At 38.4% G+C, this 24868-nt stretch overlaps 1 protein-coding gene across 1 annotated transcript; it reads right to left on the bottom strand.

Annotated features, from left to right (window-relative positions):
* Positions 1-2721: 2721 nt before the first annotated feature.
* On the bottom strand, positions 2722-24654 carry RRP15 (ribosomal RNA processing 15 homolog (S. cerevisiae)). The gene is made up of 5 exons (XM_010185808.1): positions 24531-24654; positions 21551-21825; positions 19555-19652; positions 18523-18724; positions 2722-3199 (listed from the first exon to the last, which is right to left on the bottom strand). The coding sequence occupies exons 1-5, from the start codon at positions 24652-24654 to the stop codon at positions 3047-3049; spliced, it is 852 nt and encodes a 283-aa protein (XP_010184110.1). The 3' UTR covers positions 2722-3046.
* Positions 24655-24868: the final 214 nt, after the last annotated feature.

Here is a 24868-nt window from a genome sequence, read left to right as displayed (position 1 = left end):
CTGCGTAAGTGGGAGCTCTTCCTTCCATGTTTTAGCAGGGAAGGAAGATGCTGTGGTGTAGTAGCATCAAGCACAAGTATATTCCACCACCATTCCCAAAGTGTTTCCCTAACAGACTGAAGAAAGGCAGAAAGAAGACAGTTGGTTTTTTTTTATATTTTTTTTCCTAGGCTAAGTCATGCTTTCCTTGCAGAGAAAGTTAACACTATTAATGTGAAGAGAAATTAGACCAGAAGACAAGAGACATGGGGAAGAGCTGATTCCCTGCCTTCTCTTACTAAAGAATACTGTGTTGCTTTGCATGAGGTCCATAGAATATTAAACTCCACATACTCTGGAGTTGGCTTGAAGCCTAACAAAACTGGAACCACCCCATCCTTATTGGCTTTATATAGATAGGTACAGAAATACACAAAATTGAGATGATTCATGCTCTCTGGAATGAAGGGCAGCAGCACAGCTTTGCTTAAGCAGAGATATTCATGGGAGCAGGCAAAACAGACCAAGTACTCTGGTGGCTGGGAAAAGCCGCTGAAGGTTGTTCCTGGTAGCTATCAGAAAGGAAGAACATTACTGAAAAAGGGGGTAGGGCAGCTGATGGCACAGCTGAGAGGGGAGACTGGAAGGTGTCTGGGCCAAACAGGGTTTAGCTCTTCTTTTGAAAATTAAAATATACCACTCCCACCTCCCATAAGAGTCCTGAGCTTATTTTCTCTTTTGGAGGTAGTTACTAATTTAAGTAATTCTAGGAGCTTCTCTGCATGTGGCACAACCAAAGGACAAGGCAATGTACAGTATCAAAACTAAAAACTATCCAATACACATAAAAATCTGAGGATTATGCTTCTTAAAAGGCAAGAAATGCTCTCCACTTACAGGTAAAAAGTACTGCTCTGCGCTTTAAATGAAATGAAAGCTCAAGATATTTTAAGCAATAGCTATATATTGCACATTTTTCTTAAAATACACAATACTTCAGTGCTTTAATCAAACCATTATTTCAAAAATGCACAAATAAATCTCAAACACCCAAGTATTCTAGAAGTATTCTGAAAATATTTTGAAATTTTTAATAATCACTTCAGGATGTCGTAGTTCCTAAGAAAAAGTAGATTATTTTCCAAAAGCTTGAGACAGAGACTGGTAATAGTAAACTAGAGAACAACTGCAGATTTAAGGGTGCTGATGTAGTTTTTCTGCTGAAAGAAAGCAATGTTAGATTAGAATATTATGCTGCTTCATAGACTCAAAATTCATTGTAGTATCTTTCTGTATTGCACTAATGAGATGCCAACTCTCGCTGAACAGCTATACAGATGTCTAACCTTCAGAAGCCAGGATAACCGTATGTCAAACTTCTGTGGTTTTGCCACTTGATATTTTGGGTGTATGCCTTCATTTGTGATAATAAATATCAGGCCACAAACTAATGTCTCCTCAGATATCTAATATGTTTAACACTCAAAACAGCTTGAAAATCTAAACATTTCTGCTGTTAGCTTGGAGTTCTCCTCAAAGAATTATGCTACAATATATACCAGATGAATAGGCGAGAGATAACACAACCGTTGCCAGTTGTTAGGATGGGTTTCTCTCCCATTCTGTATGTATATTTTTCAATCCTGCAGTATACACAAAGTTCAATCCCCACTACCCTCCTCAATGCCTTCATTAGGAAAATCTGTATCTACTGTCCTACCATATATTTCAATGCTGAAGACTAAAAATTTGAAAGCTGTTCCTAATCACATCTTCAGTATAAGGAGGGACAAAGAAAGATTTGTACACAAGACATCTGTAGAAACAGACAGAACAATACTATGTATTTTAAGTATCAGTTAATAGGCCCAAAGGCAGTTTCTTCACATAGCAAATAGGGAAATGTGATAGCAAAGTTAAACAAATGACACAGCATCAGCCAGTCGGTCTGGAACAGCGAAGGCAGCAGAATTCAACCACAGGCTCTCATCTTCCTTCTCTATGCATATACTTATATAGAATATATTCTCATTGTGCACGTTACCTTCTGTGCTTTTGCATCCATACAATAAGGAGAAATTGCTGTAGCTTAAATTAAATAAAACTACATTGACATAAGTTTTCCAGAATTTGGTACTGTTACAGTACACACCTAAGAGGAAGGGCTTTTGTTTGACCCTTTACAGACCTGAGGAATTAATATTATAGCTGACTAAACCCACAGGATGTATCTCGGGGGTCCGGCTACTTACTGAAGAAGGCCAAAACACCAGAACTGCAAATGGAGCAACACTGAACACAATTTTATGTGGTATTGCTAGAAAAGCCCTCCCTCCTCCAACAAAAACAATAGCAAGGACTGTCCTCTCCTCTCCTACCAGTCTCTTAGCTTATACAATTTCAGACTTACCACGGAAAACACATACACACATACATACATATATATAAATATATAAAAGCCAATCAGGAAGGTCAAGTTTCTCCCTTTACAACTACGTTTCCAGAGTTGTCTCCAATCAAACTAATGCTCCAAGACCAGAACTATCACATTAATTGTTACTTTATTATCTACAAAACCTTTCCTGGCCAAAGCAGTAAAGACTCTATAGGAATCTAGTAACTTTACAAGGTAATGGCATTTCTGTGTTTATTGTAAGCCATTTCTAATGCGAATTGCTAATTTTGAAAAGTGCAACACTGATTTGGAAATGCAGGCACACTAATACATCAATTGCCATGACTAATGTATAAACTTTTAATGACCTTGGCAAAATTTTTCTTTCATTGGGCAGGTGCCACTATTTTGACTGTACAAAATGTTTTGGAAATATGTTGAAAATTATACATGTTTTGGAAAATATTTCAGGATTTCAGTATAGCAAATGAAACTACATTAAATAAAAGTTTGACATGGAGGAGAGAACACTCCAAAGTTGTGCAAGTTTGTTTTTTTTTTTTCTTTTTAGAAAAAGAGTTATCTTCCAAGTGTTGCACATTCACAGAATGTTGACTTTTTATGCAAACAATGTTAAGATAAAACATTATCTTGAATGGTTTTCAGTTTCATTCAGTCACTCTCATCTTCTTGTTTCAGACCACCTCCTTGTTCAGTATTGCCCTCTCCATCGCTTTCCTTGTCCCAGTCTTTCATAGATGCTCCCATCATGAAGTCATCTCGCAGTATATTCCATTCTGGCCCCTCTTCAGACTTCACTTCACCCTGAATGTTTGAGGGGAGGAGGAGAGGGAACAGAGGGAGATGAGGTGAATGTGAAAGGCAGCAAAAGATGGAAGCTCTTCATGCAATCAAAGTGACACGTCTCACACTCTTACAGTTTGCATTAGCAGACCTACTGAGGGCTACCTCTACGTAAGTAGTACACAGAAATATGCAGGTCAATCATACATGACTTGATGCTAATAAGCAAACTTGCTTTAACCAATCAATGAAAGAAATATGGAAACAAAACAATTATTCCTCATGGATGAAAGTCAACCCTGGGCATGGCTTCCTTTATTAAAATCTTTCTTGGCAATCAGAATGGATTCATGATATCATTTATTAACCCTCAGGTGCTGCTTCATTAGAACACTTCTTGGCACATTTCTGAAACACAAATATGGATTTAATAAAGGTTTAAAGCCCCCCAAATTTAATATTTAACATATTCTGCAATACTTGAACCAAATCCCCTTTATGTGGATTATTACCTCACTACCTGGACTTGTCATATGGTGCAAAGCTGCCTCTAAAAGAAACAAAGTTGATCTACACTCAGAAAGCCAATGACACCTTACTCCAAATTTCCTACCTCTTGGAAGTGGATAAACTGAGGCTGCACTACACGGACTGGTGAATAATGGAGAAACGCGACAGGAGGGTAGTTTCAGGTCAGCACTGAAAACAGTGCTTGGCTGCAGCTATTCCAAGTGACAGATTGTATTTGGGCAGTGCAACAGCCCCATCCTGTGGCGACAATTTTAAAGAACAGCTTGAAGCTCTTCCTACATTCTTACTGAAAGAAAACACTAAACTCTTCAATGTATGGAAGGAGGATTTCAATCGTTTAAGCCTTAGTAACAAAATACTTCTGGGGAACAACGTGGCTCAGTGTCCATCAGGGAAGCAAAAAATTGTCTTAGCAAAGTGCAATCGGGGGCACTGAAAAGAGTAATTTACTTTTGCATCAGGAGATACATGTCCTTGTACTGCTCAGTGCATGGGGGTCTCATCTGTTACAGCATCCTCTGCAGATGCGGCTTTGTCCACTACATACAAAACCCATAGTAAATTAATCATCACTGTAGAAATTTGTTCATATCTCTTTTTTGTCACCCATCTAGAAATATGCAATACATAGAACCATAGAAAATTTAAGCTGGTATCTGTGCAATCTTCAGAAGAGTGCAGCACAAAGAATTTAATAGCAGGAAAAAAGAGGAATAGAGAATGCAGGTCCATCACTGTAAGTCTAACACATCATATCACACCAACAGAAGTTATTAGAGTGCAAAAAATCTGCCAAACAAGATACGTATTTTTAATAGGTAACCAAAGCGGACATGCTAAACGTGACTTCTCCTGCAGTTCATTTTGAAAGATTACTTTCACAAAAATAGGATAACAAGTCTTAACACTTTCCTTCCCAAAAGGGATCTCCCAGGGCCCAGTTCAAATAAAGAGAAACTCTACAGCTGTTCCCCAAGATGCCTTCACTGTGTTTTGTTTTGGATTTTTGTCTTCACAGTTGCACTAATGCCTACTCCTAAGAATAACTCTCTCATCCCAACAACCTTCCTTTTTCCCCAGGGTAATGTCGCGCAACCACCTTCCCACCCCTTATAGCAATTTACTTTAAATGCTATACGCAGTAAAGTCTGAAATAATCTCAGACAGGGTCATCAATTACCTGGAATTAAAAGAGTTGCAGATAAGGTAAGTCCCTAGGCAGACCTTAGTATGTTCACAGGGGAATAATGTGTGTTAGTGCAAACACAGGTACTCCATTCTGAGATGCAAGGATAAGGTAGCGTTTTTTTTTTCTTCTCCTCTTTAACTGTATTTCAGTTGTTTTATATGTTTACCTTTGTAGAGAAAGGCTGAAAAGATTTTCTTTTTTAATTCCAGACCTTTTATAAATCACTGTTTGAATGTGCCACAGAGTAAAATTTGAAATGCCTAAGCAGAAAAAGTACATCTTCCTTACATAGTAATTCAATTTTGTTGTTTTTTTTTTCCCTCAATAACAACAGATTCCAATTTTTTTTCCCCAGATGTGCAGAACAAGGATTTATTTTTTTTTTTGGGGGGGGGGCATGGTAGAGTTTAAGCAGCACAGAAGCAGTACATGATTGTCAGCTATGACAGTGAAAGGCTCAGGGTTTGAAAAGCCTGACGCTCAAATTAATCACAAGCTCCTATTCAGCAACCACTGGCCCTTCTTTCTTGCTGCTTCAAGTGAACAACAGGACAAAGCAGGACCTCAACAAAAGAGGGATGCTGTTCCTCCATAGCATTACCCACTATGTAGGCACCACAAAGGTTTGAATAGAGTTTTACAACAAGCCCTAAGGAGAATGACAGAGGTACCATGTCAGTGCCTCAAAGATGAAGATTAAATGCTTGAAGGAAAAATTTAATCAATTTTAAGCATGCTTCCAGGTGAAGAAAACCCCATGTTTAGTATCTTCATTCCTAAGTAATTCACTGCTCTATTTTCCCCTCAGAATAAAACTACCCAAATCCACTGTATCACAAAACATTCCTGGAGTCCTAAAAAAAAAAAAAACTCTGCAAGACTATTTGTATAATTACCCATTAGTTCAACTGTAACATTCCTTCCCAACTTGCTTTATGTCAGAATGTTAATACACATGGGATTTCAGTGCCATAATCTGGTTTCATCTAAATAAAACAAAACTGATTCTTGGCACTTGGAAAATAAAACAGCTTTCATTCTATACAACAGCTTTTGAACTTCTAGTCAGCTGTTCATCCACATCTCCCACATTTCACAACAACACTGAAGTCCTCTTTGAACATCTCCAAAAGAAAACAAAGCAGGCTATCTAAACATTAGTGTGTAATGCTACATAAAGTGGATCCTTTGGTAAGGCAAGGAGTGAAAAATTCTTGTGTTGCTTTTTTTCCTCTCCTTTTGAACAGATTAGTTCTCTGCCTGAAAGCGTGGCAACCTATCTCACAAGGTCTGAGAGGCAGCAGGTAGTAAAATATCTCAGGAGACACTGGTACATGGTGATGCACTTGTTATCATGAGCAGAAATAAGACAGACCAAAACACAGACTGTGGTTACTCTAGTGCAGATACTTACTTGCTGGGACAGACCAATAGTCCAGTTGAAAAGACCATGTAAATAAAACAAAGAGCATCTTGCCTGCTTGGTGTGCCACCTAAGCTATCACAGCATTAGCTCCAGTCTGACACAAGTAGGGCTCTGTAGTGGGGACTTCCCAAACTAATTCTGGTTTGAAGACATACCCTCTAAAATCTGTACCAGGACAAGATGAACTGAAATTCTTAGCCAAGTCCTAATAAAACCAACCACCCACCCACCAAACAACAAAACTTAGGTCTGTCACCCAGAAAAAAAAAGCCATCCCTTGCAAGATATGGGCTTGAATTGCCTCCTGGATGATTTTTGGAGGAACTGGAGCTTGATGATACCTGATGGCATCAGCAGCAGCAGCTATACAACCAAGATCAAGTTAGAAATTTCCCCATTTTGGTTAATTTCTTTACCACCGTAAAAATATGGAGCTACATAATTTGCTCCTGGTAAAACATTACAGTAAGTATCTTCGACTGAGACCTGCCAAACTCAACACTGGAGTTGTGACAGACTGCACTGCCACTCAGGTGGGAGGTCGTTCCTCTCTACCCCTTCTGAAGTAGGCAGAAGCAGCAGAAAGATACTTGTAACTGCACATAAGTCTGCAAAAAAGTGCCTTTATTCAAAGCCTACTTCCTTTGAAAGTTTAAGGGAATTAAAGGGAATTTAAGTTCAGTTTGTCTAAGTCACAGGATGCTGTCATTTTCATCTGTTGCTTTAGTGGCACAGCAATATCCTAAAACTAGAGCAGGAAAGTTTGGTAGAGCTTTTCAGAACTGTGCCTGTAAGCAGACCAAAGTCCCATAATGTTTAGTAGTAAGTAATGGCATTAAAAGATATGTCTTGAAATCAGAGTGTGCAAATTAAAGACAGCATTTCACATTCTGCTTTCCACCAGCTTGTGTCACTTGAACATACCCTAGTTTCTGCATCCACAAAACAGCAGACACCTACATCACTGTAGAGACTCCCCTGCAGCCTTGTGTCCAGAAGACAGTAACTGCAGGGTATCGACAAACAAACATTTTTCAGGCCTAGGAATCAGCACATTGGGCTCCCATGCCTCTGCTCTGTGTGGAAGATGAAATGCCAGAGCTTGCAGGGGCATCTCTCTTTACCATCACATACAGTAAACGTACCTGTCAGGGAAGGAATTTCTAACATAAATATCTCTCAAGCAACAACTTAAAGCCCAGAGGAAAAAAATTCTAACATGTCTAGTTAATTTGAACTGCCTCCCCAGGTTCCTCCCTGTTGCTCAATACATCTAAGACCTTGAAATACAGGGAGGCTTTTGTCACAACAAATTTAAAAAGTATAACCGCTAAAATGCATTCTTGCATACAGCTGACAATCACCTTCCCCTTCAGCCTGTATCTTGCTCTGAAAGAATGCCACTGATCTGTTCCTCATCCATAAGAAAGTTCAGTTAAGCCTACCTTAAAAAAAAACCCCAAACCAGCACATGCATACACTGGGGCATGTTAAATCTCCATTCAAAAGAAAAGAAAACAAACAAACAAAAACAAAACAAAAAAACACCACCAACAGAAAACACTTGGAAGAAGACATGGAAAATAAGATCTTAACACCAGCATAATTTCTCCTACATTTGTTTTCAGGAATATCCAAGCTCACAAGCTAAGAAAATAAGTTCCCTCTTAAGCTGGAAGGAAATAAAGAAAACTGCAGCTGAAGTATCTTAAGCAGCAATGTCATTAGAAAACAAAATTTAATGATTTTTAACAGAGTAATACTTGGGTTTAATCATCAGTCTCACAGCAACTCATCCTGCCTTTGAAAAGCATTTTGGTGCTTGCAGAACATGCGAGCTGCACAACAGAAGCCTGTTCTGCTGCAGTATAAGTCTGCACAATCATTTATTCCTTAAGGTGAGACTCATTCAACATCTATTTGCGCTCTCTCTCTGAAAGAGCACTTAGAGCGACTGAACTAAATCACCTTGGTGTATTTGAAGTGACACTACACTGTGGATATCAGCAGTGGCACAAGTGATTTACTCAGATCACAAGGTCTCTTGTGCACATCAGAATCTGCACTGGCATTTCTAGTAAATAAATATAAGAATGAAATTTTTTTTGCAGTATGTTTTGAAACCTGCTGTTCCTGTTCCAACTTCTCTGCAAGTAACGCACTGCAATTATTACTACAAACACAACAAATACTGATTTTCCTTTTAAGTACAGCCAAAAAGACCACCCAGAGCTTAATGACCTGCATGAGGAATCTCCCCATCCTCACATCCTCCTCTAGAGTTTACTATAACTGGGGATGTGTGAGTGAGAAGGAATGCTTTGGGTTGGCACGGACGTGGTTAAACATGTCCCAACCTCAGAGGGGTCAGAACTGAATTACAGAAATTCTAACAACAAGCATTCATCTGGACTTAAGCAAAGAAGAAAAATCATTAGCATTGTTATTATGCGCTCAGTTGCAAAGAAGAATCACAGGATGAGCTTATCAGAGAACAGATTTCTTCAGCCTTAGTTCAACAGAAACCTCATAAATCAGAATTTCTGTCACAAAAAGCAAAAATATTTTAAGAACTCCAGTGTAACACAGGGCCCTTCTGCGTACAGGATGCTCTAGAACTCCTCAGCCTGTGCCATGCTTCAGCTCTGACAGCAGCTGTCTTGGAAATCCTTTTGCTGCACAAGGTATTTTACCACGCACTGCTGCAAGACAATACATGGCCATAGTGGCACTGAGATTACCTTTACACATGAACAGTATAGGCATGCTACACCCAGGAAAATAAAAACTCAAATAAAGACTCACCTGAAAATAAGCCTCACCTAATGAAACATGATCTTATAATTAGTTTCAACACAGGTATGAATTGTTACCTTTACCCATAGGATATATTCTCGTGGAAGATATTCTTTAATTTTTAACTAATGTTCTGTAAAATACCAGGCAAAATGACAATGTCCTGAATATAAAGTAATTATATCACTGTGGCCAATCAGATGGCCAAAACACTCCACTGATATAAAAGAAAAAAGGTCTCTAAGTAAGCATTTTTAAGTAGATACCAAATAAAATTAGCTCAAAGCAGACTGCAAATTATTACAGAAAAGATACCTAGAAAGAGAAATAAAACATTCCCTGTTATTAGGTTATTATGCAATGCATCAGGACAGAAAGTTCCAAGGCAGTATACTTTTTCAGTATGCTATCACTGCTCACTTTCAGTCATGTTTGGTTTTCCTCCTCTAAAACCAAAACTGTTTCATTATCCTCATCTATATGCTTTTATCTTCACAACTGCAATGCCTGTTTATCAGCAGTTACATTACTGACAGTGAAATTACTACCTACCATACTCAGATATTACTGTATCTCAGTATTCACCTGTTACTCCTACCCTTTATTCATCTCTAAGTCTCCATACAGCTTTCATGTTTGATCTGCTTGTACAACAGGATCCTTAGAGCAAAGACTGCACAGCACCTAGATCAATTAATTCCTGACATAAAGGCCCAATGAGCACTGTGGTTAAAAACAACCTATTATCAAGACTTTTGTATTTAAAGCAACATATAGTTTCATTGCTTGTAAGACAAAAATTTGTATAGTCAGTTACGGTATTCACAGTAGTGGAATCACACAAGCTCTTTGTTCATAAGCTATGTAAGGTTTAAGGTAGCTACAGTGCTTCACTGAGAATTTTAATTCTGATTTGGAAATGGACATTGTTGCCCATCAGAAAGCACAGCTTTTCATGATAGCTAATCCTGAGCCTCAGGTAACCATGGTCTGCAAAATATTGTTCACTTTGTACCAAAAAACATCAGCTAGTATTAGTAAATTACCAAGAGCAAACTTATATGGACTCCTTATCATCAGCTTCCACTGATATTCCTAAAAGGAAAATAATGAACCAAGAATTTTTCCATATGCATGTGATTCAAAATAAAGGAAAGAACTTTTCTAGATATTTCACATTTAAATCCTGAAATAAATGCCACACATCTTCTCAAAAGCTATTAAAAAAGGCTTCTATCTCTCAGCTGGTCTTACATTTCTTAATGTGTATTTGCTGCAGTAATGAAGATGTGACGGAGTTTAATGATCAGTCTAAACATTACCCAGATCCTCAACAACCTTGTTAGTTGCACAGTCCCCAAACCATCAAGCTGTATCTGAAAAATATGCAGCTACAGCAAGAGTGTCTAGTAAAAAGCATCCAGTCAAGACTAAGCCCTCCTTGATGCTATCCCTCAAAAGTCAAACTTTAGACAAACACTTTGGAGTCACAACAGGTTTTTCTCAGATATCACTCAGTTATGCAAGACACTTACGCACTATCTCAGCTGGGTACCTAAAATTTTCTGCAGGTTTTTATAAAAGCTTGCCTGCTGGCACAATAAGGAAACATGCAGGCCCACAGCTGTTTGGAGTATTTTTTGATACTTTTTTAGAATAAATAAGCATTTTGTAGATTTTTTTAATAATCCAAATCTGACTCAAATTATTTCCTACAAATGATGCTGAAATTATCCACTGTTTTTCATTATGATTCAACAAGAGGCATAACAGATTGAGTCCCAAAAGGCTGTCTCAAACAACGAAGGCTAGAGTAAAGACCAAGTCCTTCACTTCCAGCACTTAAGAAATCATCTCACAGAGTAGCTGATGAGGAAGAAGTGGGGCTAATAAAAAGCTTTCTCTTCCTGACTCAAGATTTCCACTTACATTTGAGTCTTAAAACAAGTATGGGGATCCAAAAAACTACAAGGCAGAAGGGAGAGGAAAAAAAAAAGCAAACAAAAAACCACAAAGAAGTAGCTTTTGTGTATTTTTATTACTAAATATGAAATAGTGAAGTTTTTATTACTACTAAGCAGCTTGTCTGGCTAAACCTCCTTACCCTCATTGCCACTGCTTTTACTTAAATGGCTTTTGCAACATATCATAATGTTTGCAAATCCAAGTTTCTTTGACTTTCTGTTCCTGTAATTTCCCTCACACCATCATGGGTGAGTGGCAAACTCATTAATGAGCAGACCATACCCCTCAACACTCCCAGGCCACTTTCTAAAAGCAGTTTAAAAATGAAGAGGGAGTATGTAATCTGCCTGTGATTCCAATCCTTATCGTAGCCATCTGGCTACCCTTTCTCTGCATTTCTGACCCTTCCAGTTCCTTCTGTGTTTCTGAATGGGTTTTTCCAACACCTGCAGATGGAGAAGAAATGACAGAGACCACATGCAGAACACTGTCTAGAGTTTGGCAACAAACCAAAAAGAGGTCAGATCTTTACAAGAGGACAGCTTTAGTATCATTTGTAACAATACCAGGTTGGGTTTTTTCAAAAGTATCTTTTCTAGCTTTCAGTAAATTTCAGGAACACTCATTAAAAACTGTCCAGATTTTCCCATTAAAATATCCAACACTTGAATTCTGCAAGGCTGGAACCATTGGAAGCTGGAAGAAGTTTGACCCCCCCACTCCTGAAGTCTACCAAGATAAACAGATGAGTAGGTGCCTACAGAGGTCATTTATAACACACATCTGCTAGTTCAACACTCTGGAAATCAGAACATTTTATACTTTAATAAAACTTCAAAGTAAGGAAATCACTTTTCAAGATAATTTCCAATAGAAAATGCTTAGATCAGGGAAACAAACTGGTACAGATAGACAAGCTCCACCCAATCATTCTTACTTCTAGAGAACTTTTTTTAAATAAAATATTATGAAACATTTAGATGTATTTTTGTCTAAGTACACTGTCCTGCCTATAAGAGCTATGAACAAAGCCAAAAGCGGAGAGTTGCTTTTATAAGGTTTCCAATTCAATTTACCAGATAAAAGTCTAATAGGATTTGACTTTTTGTGCTTTGTATACTTACAGGAAGACCAAAAGAAGATGTATACCAGAAATGTTTCAAATGTGGTTGTTTTAGACATAGTTTTACTGAAAAAAAGCCTTGCAACATCATCTGGGAAAACAGAACACCATCATGGTATCCTGTGCACTAATGATCAGATAGCAAGGCAAGTTAGTCTCAAATATGACAGATGGAGCTGTCTCAACATTGCCTGACATTTGAATCACAAGTCCCTGCTTATATTCACTAACAGAATTTGCCAAACTTAACTGCTTAAACCTGAAGGCTTTTGCAATGCTTCAACTAAAATCACTTCAGCCATTTTCACAGGAATATGAATTTAAAACATTTTGTCTAAAGCTCTAAGGAGGAAAGAAAGAGACATTTCTTACAGGTCTCCATTAAAACCTTGCATCATTCATTCTTTTTGAACTTAAAAAAAATCAGTTAAAGACATATTTCGGAGCTGGGAAAGTGTCTTTTGCTACCTCCATGAACATCTCCTATCTGCAAGCTATAAGGAGGACTGGACGACTGCCCTCCCCAGATCTGAGGTCATCACCTCAGTAGATACGATAGGCATTTAGTATCCCAATTCTCTTAAAATATCTGTCCTCACTGATCACATCCTATCTGCATCACAGAAGATGGCATTAATGCAGACCATACATGACTCATGAGGACAAACGGGGAACTGGTCTTTGTGTGAGCAGCTGTCAGATCTGCTCTCACATTAGGCACCAGGACACCAGACTGCGTGCTTGGTCCTGAGGTGCAGGGGGAAAGACCTGTCAGGAACATAAAACATGAAGAGGATAAAAAAAGAGGCTGATGGAAACAGCGTGAAAAAGTAACTATCTTCTTCCCTTCCTGACTTCCAATCAAGTATCCGAAAAAGAGAAGAGAAAGGGGGAAATCCAAGGATAAAAACACAGGAAAAAGGGTGAACCTAGTGAAATACAGCCATCACACAGCCCTTCATCCTCTTATCTGGAGTTGGACTGTCAAGTTCTTGACATCTATCAATCAAATGCACATAGAAATACTGACAAATACCTCCATTCCCATGTTAACAGAGATGTGTGTTACCAGCTCTGGCAACAGATAGGGAACTGAGCTTGTACATCTTAAAAACATAACCCTGCTGATGATCCAAACTGGCTAAGTCAATACATTTTCCTGTAAAAAGATTTAAGGTAAAAATCTCAGCATCAAACAACTTCTAATATTGTACAGCAATCCTTTACCTTAAAGAACATAAGGAATTTAGGATGTAGCAAACTGGTGGCAGGCTGCACTGCATTTATCCCTTAGGATAAAAATTAGAGTACAGCATACAATTAGGTAGTCAGCAACCACTTGGTATAAAACCAAAAAAACATGAAAAGCATCAGCTCCAAACATCTACAGGGTGACCTTCAGGAAAGCGTACAGACATTTGGGAAAAATATGCAAATGTATGACTTATAAAGGAATCCAAATTAAAAGTTTCTGTGCATGTGATGGGAAGACATTTATTAAAACTGGGAGAACACAACTACTCTCACTGCAGCTGGACTAAATTTTACTTTTACTAATTTACTTGGCTGCCCCCTCAAATCTGCTGGAATACATACACACCTGGTTACTCCTTCAATTAGTTCTGTAAAACCCACACACAACAGCTGTAGTAATAAACTTCTGCTACTCTGCAATGCCATTATCACATAAGAAAAAAAAGTTTCCTTTTAAGATTAAAAGAGGTGTTGATACACCTTACCCAAATTTCTAGAAGCCACTTATGCCTTCATCCATACTTCAGAAATAAACTATTTCCTAAAGAAGCTTGAAACAATTGTTCAGACTATTGTCCCTCCAAACGGGTAGACAGATAAAACTGTATTTTCCCCCTCCATTTCTGCACTGTGGAAACTGGAAAAAGGCAGAACAACATGCCAATGGCCAGTTCTTATGCAGCTGCAAGAAAAAGGTGGCAGTCACTCTCACAGGCTTTAAACAGATCTAACTTTTAAACTGGAAAGCACATTTATATCCCCATCTGATTTGAAAAATTAAAGCCCCCATGACACTTCTTGTGTCAAGAACAGCAGTTAAAGTCAGAAGCGTGATACTCCTCCTGCCTTTGGACAATCTTCAAGCTACTGCTTAAAAATATTTATGAATATTAAAAGTTTTATGAACAAAAATCTACAGCGAACCTGTCTCTAGTCACTGTGTTTACAAACTACTGGCTAAACACTAGGAGCATTTATAAAATGCAACTCAAGCAGAAGGAAATTTTCTGGAAAAAACATTTTATTTCAAGTCCCATAGGAAGAACATCTGATATAGAATAGCATTTGTATTCCTCTCTGCTCATCTTCCTTCCCGTCACTAAATTATCTTAGAATAGATACTATTTTGAGGCCAGTACACTGATTTTTTCCAGATGTCATCACAACACATGAAAAAAATGGTACCTCAAAGTCATGCAGAAAAATTACTTTGCAGAATTTGGATCATGGTTACTGAAGTAGACCAGGAAATCCTCCTCTTACTTTCACCACTGAAATGCTCTGCAACAGATCTGGTGTAAGAAAACTGAACAGTTGAAGCTAACGTAGGTGATTCAGAAAACCACGCTACAACAGCTTAATTCAAAATTAAAGCTTGATGAGTGCAGGTTATGTCTGTCACAAAGAATACTTGTAACTTTCATGCTGGTTATTTATGCCACTAGAAAATGTTTTACCACCTAGTAATGCTTTACAGGCAGTAGCACAAATGACAAGCAAAAAGTCAAGACGAGAGCTGCTGGTACTGAATGATCCTGTTGTAATGGACATGCAGTGAGGGAGAAGAGTTCAGGCTGCTCTGGAAATGTTAACTAAGATTTCAAGACCTCATGTAATTCACTACATCAGCCAACATGTCTGCGCAGCCTTAAAAGATCAGAAACTTCACTCAACCAGGAAGCAAAGAAGCACCCATAAATTTCTTAAGGACCTAAAGAAAACAAGATTCCTACAAGGAATCCTTTACTGCCACTACCTAATTTTGTATTTGTTCTATAGACATAAAAATGACTTCAGCCTCCAGGGCTGGAAAGACAGCACCTCTGATATGTACATTTTTTAAACCTGTAGTTTAATAATGTTTCTTATAGTATCTCACAGGTAGGAAGCTGCAAGATGCAACCAACACATACTAAAATGAAGATCTGGTCTGTAAGGATTGTGTTGAACAAGATTGAAAGCTCTCATATCTCTCAATAAATACATCCCAAAAAAAAAAGCTACTCCAAAACTTAGAAAACCCCACCCAAACAACAAACAAATGGGATTTTTTAAGAAAGAAAATTATTACACTTTTCTTCCACATTGCAAGGCTTTCAGATAAGGTGACGAGGGGAGGGAAATCAGATGATCTTACCTAGAGGCAAGCATCATGTACAGTACCTTGGAAAAAAACAGGGAAAAAATTACACAAGTCAGCTGGCTCAGCAAGGATTAAGAAATACCTTGATAAACAGCTAATGATATGAAAAGCAAAGCTTTTGGCTCCAGCGCAGAAAAGTAATTACTCCCATCTGGGTACAGAAAACCTGAAGGAAGACTACAGTTTCAAATGGCACAGGAAAATTTTCACAGCTTTACAGTCTTTCTTTCATATCTACATTAGGTGGGTGCACACCAAGTAATATTTAGGCCAATAACTAAAAGTATACATGGCTATAAGTGACATTCTCACACGGCACGGGCACAAAGCTGATGGAAATAGTGAACAAACTTTTTGAAGTGGTTGTGCTACCATGAAATCTCACTGCTACAGATGGGCCTTTACAGAGCATGCAATTTCTTTTTCTCACACATACATATACCTGACTAAATAGTCAACCACAACAGAGCTTTATAAGGAGTTTCTTCAAGAACCCCATAACTTTTGGAAGAAACCTCCAAACTTTCAAAAATATGGCAGCAAATCTTGCATTCAAAAACCACTGTGAAGTAAGAAAAAGCATCTGACCATTCTCACAAATAAAGTCAGTTATCCTTTCATAGCACAAGGCTTGAGTCAAGCAAGGTTTGCTTTCACTGAGAAAACTTTATTCTGCTATTTTTCTTGCTGACTGCCTGTTTTATGTGGGTGGGGTAATGTTTTTATTGTTCTGGACTGCATTTTAATTGATGGCAGAGTGCCTGGAGTTTGGGATTGGCATCTCTTCCACTGTTTTTGTTGAGATAAATAAATATATTTCCCCCCATTCCAAAAAATGAAATATACACCATAGTCTCAATTGCTAAAAACAAAGCAAGCTGCTACTAAAAACCCCACCACAAAATAAACAAAAGATTTCAGATGGCACAATCTACCAAAGTCCTGCTGCAAGGAATTCACCACCCAAAAGTTTCATCCCTGCTTTTACCCTCTAAAAAATCCTCAAAGACCAAGAAGCAGAGAGATGATAGTGGAGGCCAGCATCACTCTTGAGCTTCAACAGCTACGAGGATGGGAGCCTGCTAAATGGGCAAGATATGCTCTCAAGAGAAAATAAGGTAGATTGAGAACAGCCTGAAAAGGAGAAGAGTTTGGCTCAGTACTAAATGGAGAGTCACAGAAGCAAATGCAAAAAGGGAGAGAGGGAGGGCAGTGATCTATCAAGGCAGACATGGCTATTCAAAACAAAACAAATAAAAAAAAAATCAACAACCAAAACCCTCCTCCCCAAACAAAAAAACAAGCCTACATCTGTAGACTTATATTAATTAAAAACTCCAAAGTTTGAAGTTTTTGTTCACAGGCTATAGTGAAAGCAGCACCTATATCAGTACTGAAAAGCAGCACCTATATCAGTACTGAAAACCACCACTAAGCAGCCAGCACCTAAAGCATCTCCAGAGCACTTTAGTGGAAATACACTGTTACTGACACTGCTAAAATAAGACTTTTTTATAGTATAGAAACATTTGCAATCTATGTTTTCTGACCTAGTAATTAGAAAATTGCCCTGCTACAATCTGACACAAAGTAAAAAAGTCCTAGTTTTTGCTCAGCTATTGATTCAATGTCTACTCCAATAGTAGTTGGCACTGCTATCACTCCAATATTCTTCTGCTATTCCAGAAGGAAAAAGAACCACCACACACACAGCCACACCGCCCCCCACAAACAAGCAAGCTGGAATTATTTAAGGAGAAATAAAGTGTCAGCACCAAGCTAAATTGTTCTCATTATCCGAAGAATTTAAAAAATACTTTAATACTACACTTGCATGAAAATTGTATGAGCTCTTCATGCCAGGCAGTGCTTTAGCATGCTCCCCAAGTGCACACAAACAAAAAACATATGACAAACTGTTGTCTCCCAACTGATTAAAGTATTTCTTCCTGGCACAGAAAAGCACTTAGTTAACTGCTGTGAATCTGGGCCAGCAGAAGTATTCCACCCACTACCAAGCACAAAGTTCAAACCTGAACACAAGTATGTTTCAAAAACATGCAGCTTCTGAAACACAAGAAAAAGTATGCCTGAGCAACTTGTTTTCAACCGAGAGCTACTTGGTGAGTTGAAAGAACCATAGAGAGTTGGACAAATCCAACTACACTGTGACTCTCAAGCACTTTTGGAAAAAGTGGAATGTGTTAAAATACTTCTCTCCAAAACATTGTAACAGCAATGATCCCACATCATCCTAACACACACACAGAATTAGGGAATGAAAAGTCTACATAAGTTTAGTATGTCTCAGGTTTTTCTTTCAGTTTTTGCTTTTTGTTGTTTTTGTGGTTTTGGTGGGTTTTTTCGGGTTTGGTTTTTTTTGTTTTGTTTTTTTCTTTTTTTTCTCTTCTCAGTATGCAAAGCCCTTCAGTTCCAGATACCATAATCATCCAGACAAAGTGAGTTTTAAATACTCAAAACTGTGGGTACACACAAGTAGTAGAGTCTAATACAACATACAAGATGAAGAGCCCTCATGCTTTTAACAATTTTAAAGAGCTGATAACTACTACTGGGCAAATTCAAAATGTCACATCCCACTAAAATCTAGCAGTTTGTTTCATGGTTGGTGCAAAATCCAAGATAAAAATCCAATTTTTCATATTCTTTTTTTAAAAACACAGCTAAACCAAGCTATTTGTACACAGGGCTTGATATCTTACCAGAAAAGCTTCCAGTGTTTCCTACCTCGATACAGGGAAAACAGGCTAAGAGTTACTTGCTCCCTTCCTAAGCAGTCTCAAAAAAAACCCAAGGCACTTGAATCACAGCTGTTCTGAAGAGCAGGCATATTAACAGACCATAATTATACTGAGAAGGTATCGTGTATGCATTTTTTCTCCTAGACAAAGCCTACCTGTTTAACTTTTGTGGCCTTTCCAGCAGGATTCTTGCTTCCTTTAGCACCTTCCATGTTTCTTAAAACACTGATGAAATCTTTCTTTGAAACAGATGACAGCAGTTTTGCACGCTGCCTGTCAGAGCTCCCAGCTTTCTTCACCTTCTCATCAACATTCTTTTGGTGCATCCTGACAGCATTAAATAATTGTACAACACCTCTGGGATAGGGAAAAAACACAACAAAATAAAACAAAGTTTCTAACTCAAGTTCCCTCTACAGAAATGAACCCTCTGCCAAAGCAACTAATCAGTGCAGATGCTGGATGGCTTCTAGCTCCCCAAAATGTTTGCTTTGAACCTCAATTCAATTGAGAAGCTGCATTTACTACAACACAAGAGACTTTCCATTTTCACTCTTCCATCACACTTACTGCCAGTAAAATCCACAAATAACTATTCAGACCCTGAAGTAACTTTACCCATGGTAAAGTGGCACTGAGATCAGTGCAAGAGTATGTTTCACCCTCAGAAGCATGTTACTTATCCTACAATCAGCTATTAAATTTCTCAAGCAAGACCTTAAGAGCAGCTGAAGTAGGAGGACAAGGCAGAAGAACGAATAAGGAGGCAGAATCAGACAGCACATCAAGGTGTTCAACTAGTTCTGTGACATCAAACTACTGCAATGCAAAACAGACATATATCTGGCAAGTCCTCTGCAGAGAAAGAAAAGACAGTAGTGGAAACAACTGTTCTGCATTTTTAAAGCATTAAATAAATGAAATGAGGGGATTCAACAAAGCACTTCTGTTAAGAAAACATTACATTCCCATCTAAATTTTTATTCTTTCATAAAGCTTCTGAATCTTCTGTTGAACTTGATACTGTACAATGCAAGCCTGTATATAAATCACTCGCCTCCTGCTAGACACTTAAAGAGTTTGATCTGATTGGAAACAGATTACCTGTGCAGGCCTTTTCTTCCCCTTTTCCTTCTTTTTTTCAATACACATATATTTAAGGAAAGCATTCACAAAAAAACTCTTACCTTGTGGCAATTCTCTGAAGATTTCTCTCTCTCTCTCGGTCTTTGACAACATCTGGCTTCACTCGGCACATCATTTCCCACTCCCGCTTTTTATCAAGCTGTGTTATAAATATTGTTATATGAAACAACATGGAGCATTTGAGAATGCAGCACACTGATAAGAGCATGCAGCAAGAGGCAAAACAAAGATAAATCAAGAAAGGTCATTTTGGTTTGAGGCTAAGGGGAGCTCCAATATGGGGCTGGACAACAGGTCTGAAATGAGTCTCTTGCACTGACACACCAGAGGCCAGAGACAAACCTCAGATCACTTGACTTCTGTAACAAAAACCAGAGAAGAGCTGCACCAGAGTGATGCCTCTGGCTCAAGATAAGCAAAGGGAGTCTAGAAGAACTCAAATACTTTCACACTGACTGCTATTTATTATTCAAAGGAAATTACTCAAAGGCAGCTTTCAACTCCAAGACTTCACAAGCTGATCACAGAGAAATTTATACATAATAATAGCCTGGGTCTATCAAGATGCGCATGTTGCATTTTGAGACTTGAGAATTTGATTTCCCATGCTGAATTTATCATGGTATAGCTTTGTAACTGACAGTGACACACAGCAAAGTCTGTAATGGGCAGAATTCAAACACCAGGAAGAGCATCAAGTAGCCACCACAGAAAGCAACTGTGTGCAACACTGATTTTTGTCTTTTTTTGAGACTCTGTTTCAAAACTAAATCAATCCACTTTTCCATTACCAGAGGCCAGAACTCCACCATCTTTTTTATTTTTCTGCTGCAATATGAGAACACTATTTCTCCAGCATCTGCTTCAGGAATAAAGTAGTGAAATATTTTTTCTCCTTTTAACAATTTAACAGTGTTCTAGATCTGGTGATGTTGAATTGAGCTGGTTTCATGCAAGAAGTCTTTCACTAAATTTCAGAGTCCTTATCTTTATAATTCCAGGCAGACCACTACAAATTTTAAAGTTTATGACCATGCTTTGGCCTTTTATCAAAAGAATTGTTCTATTCTAGCTTCCACCAGCAAGAAATTAATAGAAAGCAGTCTGCTGTCAGGTTTTTCTAAGGGTAAACAAGCCAGTTTGTGTAGCTGCAGCCCACCTCTCCTTTGCAGTACTACCCTGTATTTACTGCATGAGAACAAGCATTTAGCATAACTGAGCAGTTGAACGTACCGAAGCTCTCTGCATTTAGAAGGCAGGCTGTGGCCTAACCACAGCATGTCCCAGACTGTCAGGTGGATAACCTAGTTATCCTATAGAAACAGAACTGGTAAGATGAGACATTAGAACTAATAATGTATTTTTAGCCTGAAGGTAAATCAATCATAGCCTGGAATGAGAAGTTCCACTAAAGACACAAACAAATGACTTAACTGCCAACATAGTTTCGTTTCCTTCATAACAGTTTCAGAAACAGAAGCAATTTAGGGTACGGACATAGTAACAGAAAATCCCTACCAGGAAAATCATTGTGGGGAGCAAACAATTCACAACCACATCAGTGACTCCTGCAACCGCAACCTGGAGACCTTTGATTTTGGAAGTCGCAGCAGAATTTAAATGAAAGCAGTTTTCTTCTCTTCTCCCTTTCACTTTTGATGGTTGAGAACTATTTCAACTTGTAATGCTGACAAAGTGAATTATACCCCAAATTAACAACAACAATTAGAAAACTAAGCTTAAAACAGCTGTATTCACCCTCTCAACCACAAAAACACCTTAAGCAGACTGACTGGAACAGTCCTGCTGCCAAAGATCAGGCCTGCTGATGGCCCAGAAAGAAACAGTGACAGAATAAGCCCTACAGCATGACTGTATGTAAAGTAAAAAAATTGAAGGTAACTGAGATCACTGTGGAGAAGAGATTTCAAAACTGAGACAGTCTTGGAGCACTCTCTGAAATCCCTGCAGAGGGGATCTTGCATGCATCTCCATCTGACTGTGACTGCACAAGAAAATACTGCATCTTTGCCTCACCTTCATTCTCTTCTCCAGCCTTTCTTGTTTTTCCTTCTGTCTCTCCTTCTCCAGTTTTTTATTCCTGGCCAAAATGGTGAACTTATTTTGTGGAATCTTTTTGTTAAGCACTTTTGCCATGGCATCTGCCCAGCCTGCACTTGGGCCAGCTTTGGAGCTTGTTGCCTCCTCAACCACATTGCCACGGGCTGCCGTTTCATCTTCATCATCACCATCCAAGCCTTCACCTCCTGAAGAGTAGCTGTCTTCTGGAAGTCCTGAGCTTAACTCAGAATCTAGGGGTAAAAAAAGGAACAAAAAAAACCTATCATGAGTTCTATTTCTAGTAAGGAACCATCAATAGCTTAATTTGCTCCACATGTAAATAATATCAGAGCTCAGGGCCACGTACTGCTTGCTGTTACAATTAAATTCTCAAACAGGCATGCACAACCATAATGAATTTATTATAAAGTATTGCTCATCTCAGTAATGATTTAAGTGGTTGGGTGAAAGGGAAAAGGCAGCCTTGGAAACTTATTATTAGATTAGTGAATATTTTTATGTTTAAGAGTGGCAAGTTTTGGGAAAAACCTATATTTTCCTGTTCAAAAAATATTATTTAGAAATGCATATACATATACATATGGATGCATATATGTATGTATGTACATGCATAGATACAAACTGCAACAGTGACCTCTAGTGTTTAAATGCAAACAGCCACATGGATGAAACTGAAAGTAGAGGGGCATTTCTTACATGAAAGCAATATCTGCTTAAGGAAGATAAAGCCAGCAAAAATATGATTACATAAGCAGAATGAACACAGAGGGGAGACTGCTTTATGAAATAAAGAACAAGACAGTTGTCAGGTAGCTTAAAAGAAACCAAAGACACTGAGCTTTCCTGGTATAAGTAACTGTTCAAGTTCTTGATACACAAAATAAAACACTCCCAAATTCAAGTTTCTTTATCCTATACCCCCTTCAAAACAGAAAATTTAAAACTAAAATACTGAAGCGTGGAGTTAAGCAACAGCAAGACAGGAGAGAACAGCCAACCAGATGGCAAATCAAACACAGGAGGAATCTGCCACTTCCCTCATTAGTCTGTTCAGTAGGTCAAGTAGCAAAACTCAAGTCTAACAGAGCAGATGATTAACCATAACGAAACAGGCTGCAAGTTCAGGATGTGTTAAAATATATTTGGTTATTTCAGTGGACCCACTTCATCATGTAATCAAAAGCAGAGCATACAAGTGTCCTGCCACTACTAATTACCATTCCACTAATATCTGTGCCACCCAAAAGTTTTAAATTAATTATGTTATATACAACTTTCAAGGCCGCAAATCACGTGTTGGACAGAAGGAGGCTCACTTCTGACACCTTTACAGTCTCAACAGCAAAGGGACACCTCCCACCAACTCTGAGGTACTAGCTGACTGGCTTTCATCCATCTACCACTCTCATGCTACTTTAAAAAGAGTATTTTAAAATGACAGTGTTAAGTACTACTGAGCTAAGTGCTTTCCTTTGTAAGCACTACTATAACCCATGAACTACCATTATCAAACAAATCATTAAGAGAATGAATTCAGGACTGCTTCACAAGATCTCTTTTTCATAAAACCATGCAGACAGCTATTAATGATATTCCTTATTAATCAATTGCCTATTTAATTACTTAACAAACATAAACACACACTCTGTTGTCAGACTCTTTATTCTGCCTTCTCCACATCCCTTTTCAAACCAGCAAAAAAACCCAACATAGCAGCAAAAGTGATGTTAAGAAATTCATATGTTTACATGACAAATGTAGAAGACAAATACTTAATGAATACTTGCTTATTATCTATATCAATATGATTTTTACTACCACAAAGGTGAACATAGTGTTGTGTCATGCTCCCTGCAGGATAAATTAAAGGGTTTTTTTTCAACAGTCCTTACTATAAATTAGAAATTTTAGAAATTTGTTCAATAGACTCAGAAACCACTGTAGGCATGCTTTCTATGGTATCAGTATGTCTCCATATCCTGATTTCCAAATTAAAAAAAAAAAAAAATAAAATCATTGCATATAAAGAAGTAGTTACACATCACCACATCCTGATTCCTACATGTAAAACAATTTGGCACTTTCTCATCCCTAAGCCTTGTCCATGCTAGAGTATTGCTATCTAGTTCTTAAAGAAGAAATTAACCCCTACTTGCAACTTTTTACACATACAGAAGCTAATGGCTACCAAAGTCCAAGCCTGAATTTCACACACTGCTTAGGACCAAATTCCATAGCCATAAAATCCAGATCAGGCTTATAAAAACGAAAATAGCAAAAGCATGTATTAATCTCCTTTACATAATATTTTCTGGCAATAAAATAGGAGAATAATGCCGTATAATACCATCAACACTTTGCTTTCAACAATTACAGAAAGATGAACAAGGCTTCAACAACCAGCCATGACTTACTCTTTAATTCATCACAGAATATGTCAACAGCACGCGATAAGGCAAAGGTATTTCAAAGTAATTTAAATCAGATTAACTCTATGAGAAGTAGGATCCCAGGGTCTATTCTGGATTGCAAAGACTGAAGCCTGGCATAGATTTAATATAAAAATTCCTAATTGTGCATGCGGGAAATATATGTATACTTTGCCGTATTTTGTTATTCTGAACTTGCTCAGTGGTCTAGGTATAGACACAATTGAAAATAACAGTCATTCAGAAATGAGCTCTGAAAGAAGCTCCCACACAAAGCTTCCCTTTGGGTTCAGTTTTGACCCTCAAACCAAACAGAACCACTGTGAGGTACAGCTCCAAATGGGCACAACCTTGATTCCTCCCAGAATAAAGAAAGAAAAAAAATCCAATTGCACGATATAATTCTGAAGCAATCACAACTAGTTACATATACCCTCATAACACACACAGAGGCAAGAATGAGGGGGAAATCATGCATAAAGGATGGAGTAGGGGTGTGTTTATACTGTGTTTATACTCTGTGCTCTGCTGCGGGATTACTGCAATTGGCGTCTCTAGGGTATCCTTCAGAGCAAGAAGCAGATCCCTGCCTCGTACAGACGGACATAGGCAGATAGACAAACAACCCATCGCACCCCTGAGCTCGTCCAGCTCTGCCCAATTCTAACCCCTTCCCTCCCTACCAAGAAAGGGGAACCCCAGAGACACATGGCAGCACTAAATTATCTTGGTGGGCCCAGACACTACAGGAGCCGCTGTCGGTGCTCCGCGGGCCAAACAGAGAAAACCCAAAAGCGCCAGCGAAAAGAGGACAGGGAGGGCGGGCAGAAACCACACCGGGCAC

The sequence above is a fragment of the Mesitornis unicolor genome, unplaced genomic scaffold (assembly GCF_000695765.1).
Source record: "Mesitornis unicolor isolate BGI_N332 unplaced genomic scaffold, ASM69576v1 scaffold3166, whole genome shotgun sequence".
NCBI lineage: Eukaryota > Metazoa > Chordata > Aves > Mesitornithiformes > Mesitornithidae > Mesitornis > Mesitornis unicolor.
The sequence above is the reverse complement of the archived record's forward strand: the minus strand, read 5'-3'. Positions and strand labels throughout refer to the sequence as shown.

Bases quoted from the DNA above. Each gene is read 5' to 3' on its own strand.
- RRP15 (XM_010185808.1), bottom strand. From the start codon at position 24,654: ATGGGTTGTTTGTCTATCTGCCTATGTCCGTCTGTACGAGGCAGGGAT. The intron at 21,826-24,530 runs GTATAAACACAC...TTTTACCCCTAG, and splicing joins GAGCACAGAGTATAAACACA to ATTCTGAGTTAAGCTCAGGA. The intron at 18,725-19,554 runs GTAAGAGTTTTT...TCCCTATCCCAG, and splicing joins CTTCAGAGAATTGCCACAAG to AGGTGTTGTACAATTATTTA.